The sequence below is a fragment of the Cryptomeria japonica genome, chromosome 9 (genome assembly GCF_030272615.1).
Source record: "Cryptomeria japonica chromosome 9, Sugi_1.0, whole genome shotgun sequence".
NCBI lineage: Eukaryota > Viridiplantae > Streptophyta > Pinopsida > Cupressales > Cupressaceae > Cryptomeria > Cryptomeria japonica.
In genome coordinates, this window is record NC_081413.1 from 442,710,033 (window position 1) to 442,712,074 (window position 2,042).

General features: G+C 33.0%; 1 protein-coding gene across 1 annotated transcript; it reads right to left on the reverse strand.

Annotated features, from left to right (window-relative positions):
* Positions 1 to 896: 896 nt before the first annotated feature.
* Positions 897 to 1,574, reverse strand: LOC131037942 (ethylene-responsive transcription factor ERF112-like; the record flags this gene model as incomplete). Its single annotated transcript, XM_057970208.1, has 1 exon — positions 897 to 1,574. A coding segment is annotated over one exon (618 nt), but the record flags the coding sequence as incomplete, so codon positions are not given.
* Positions 1,575 to 2,042: the final 468 nt, after the last annotated feature.

The window sequence follows — 2,042 nt, forward strand, 5'->3', positions numbered from 1 at the left end:
GATTTCTAGATTAACAATAATGGGATCTAAAAGTTAGTCTCAATTTAGGAATGCATACAAGATTTGTAAGATAGAGTTACACATGCTGACCAAGAACATTTACCAACTTATAACATGCCATTATGACTAATATAAAACATCTTGAGAAGGTCTAGATAGGGGAAATTGCATTTTCTAAGTTGGAAGGAGAACCATGAGATGTTATGACAAAATATTATAATCTTCCTAGCTTCCTGTTATTTGGTATGGAAATCTAATAAACTTAAGTCTTAGATGGTAAGAACAAGGTTTCTTGCAATAATCTTGGTTTGTGTGAAAAATGTATAAATTTAATATCTTTGTTTAGTGAAGATGGAGAGTACATCTAAATTTGAAATGGATACAAATTAATAGCATTAACTTTAAATTATGGGATATACAATGGAAAATGCTATCATATGTAGATTGAGATCAATGGACTATAATATCTAGATTCAAATTGACTGCAATATTGCTAAATAATAAGATATTGTTCCGAAAACAGGTGAGGATCATTATTAGAAGTTGATTGGTAAATGTTTTGTCACTATTAAAAATAATTTAAAAAAAATATTTTTGAAAAAGTTGAATCAGTGTTAAAATAATTAGATAAAATATTAAATGAAATTCTATTTACATTATATTTTAAATTTATTTTAAATCAATCTATAACAATTTATTATATTCCATCATATAATAATTTGAAATATTTTTCTCTCTTCAAAAATAAATATTAAATTTCCTATAATATATAGATTTATTTTGAAGAATCAACAAGTACCATTTCTCATTTCATTTCGCATTGATTAATTCAATAAAACTAGATCATGATAAATGCGCTGACCTGATACTCACTCAAAATTCCACCTCCATTTGCAGATCTAAAACCCAGACTTGGTTGAAACAAATTACAATTCACCTAATAAATTGCTCATGCCCTAACTTTTGATGGACAATGCAGCCAGCTGGCGTCGCTGCTGCCTTGTAAATCCAGAATACCGCTGACAAACATCATAAGGCAGGTAGCCATCATTATTGACTACTTGTATATTCTCCCAAATGTCGGCGAATTCAGACAAACATGGTGCGGAATAAAGCAAGTCAGAATTAGCGGCGACCCGCGGCAAGCCTGGCATTTCATGAGTTGGTGGCAAAAAGGAATCTGTTAATCTTGGATTATTCATACTGCTACCATTCTCAACATTTTTCTGATTTGAATTCACACAGAGGGAGGCTTCCTCTGGAAAGTTCAGTTTGGCTCTCCTGCCCCTGAATTTCAAAGCAGCATCGTCGTAGGCTTTGGCTGCATCTTCTGGTGTGGAGAAAGTGCCGAGCCAAACACGAACTCTTTTGTTAGGGTCTCTGATTTCTGCAGCCCATTTGCCCCAGGGTCTCTCTCTCACTCCTCTGTAACGCCTCTTCCTCTCTTGCTGCTCTACATTCGACTTTTCTTCCTTCACCACACACTGCTCATAATCTTTTCTTCTCAATATATCCTGTTCCGAACCACTCTTTTCCTGATTTCTTTCAATACTGTTTGTGTGTACACCTGAGAGTCAACTATCACCAAAAAACAAGCATTACAATTGGAAAAAAAATCGCTCAATTATGCTCATGTTTACTGAAATAAATGAATGTTAGCTGCATAGAATATATTTACATTGTATGAAATCTTTCAGGACTATGGTAAGTACGAGTGGATTCGTAGGGATTTTTATCTGGAGAGATCTAGTGGTTTTCTGGCAGTATTTAAATTATCAGAGGTAATTGTAAAGCTTCTGATTTGAAATCATACGAGTTAACAAAACCTTTCATGAGCTCGGCGATTAGAACGTTATCTGACAGACAAAATAATATAATCTGACTCTGCCTTTTTCGTAGCAAATATTTGAGGAAATATAAAATCTGTTATGTTAAATCTCATCTTTAATGAGTAAGACTTTATTTCAGAAGAATATAAATTTTGCGTGAATCTAAAGATTCGTAAGAAATTGTACAAATAAGATATGTACAAACAATAGATG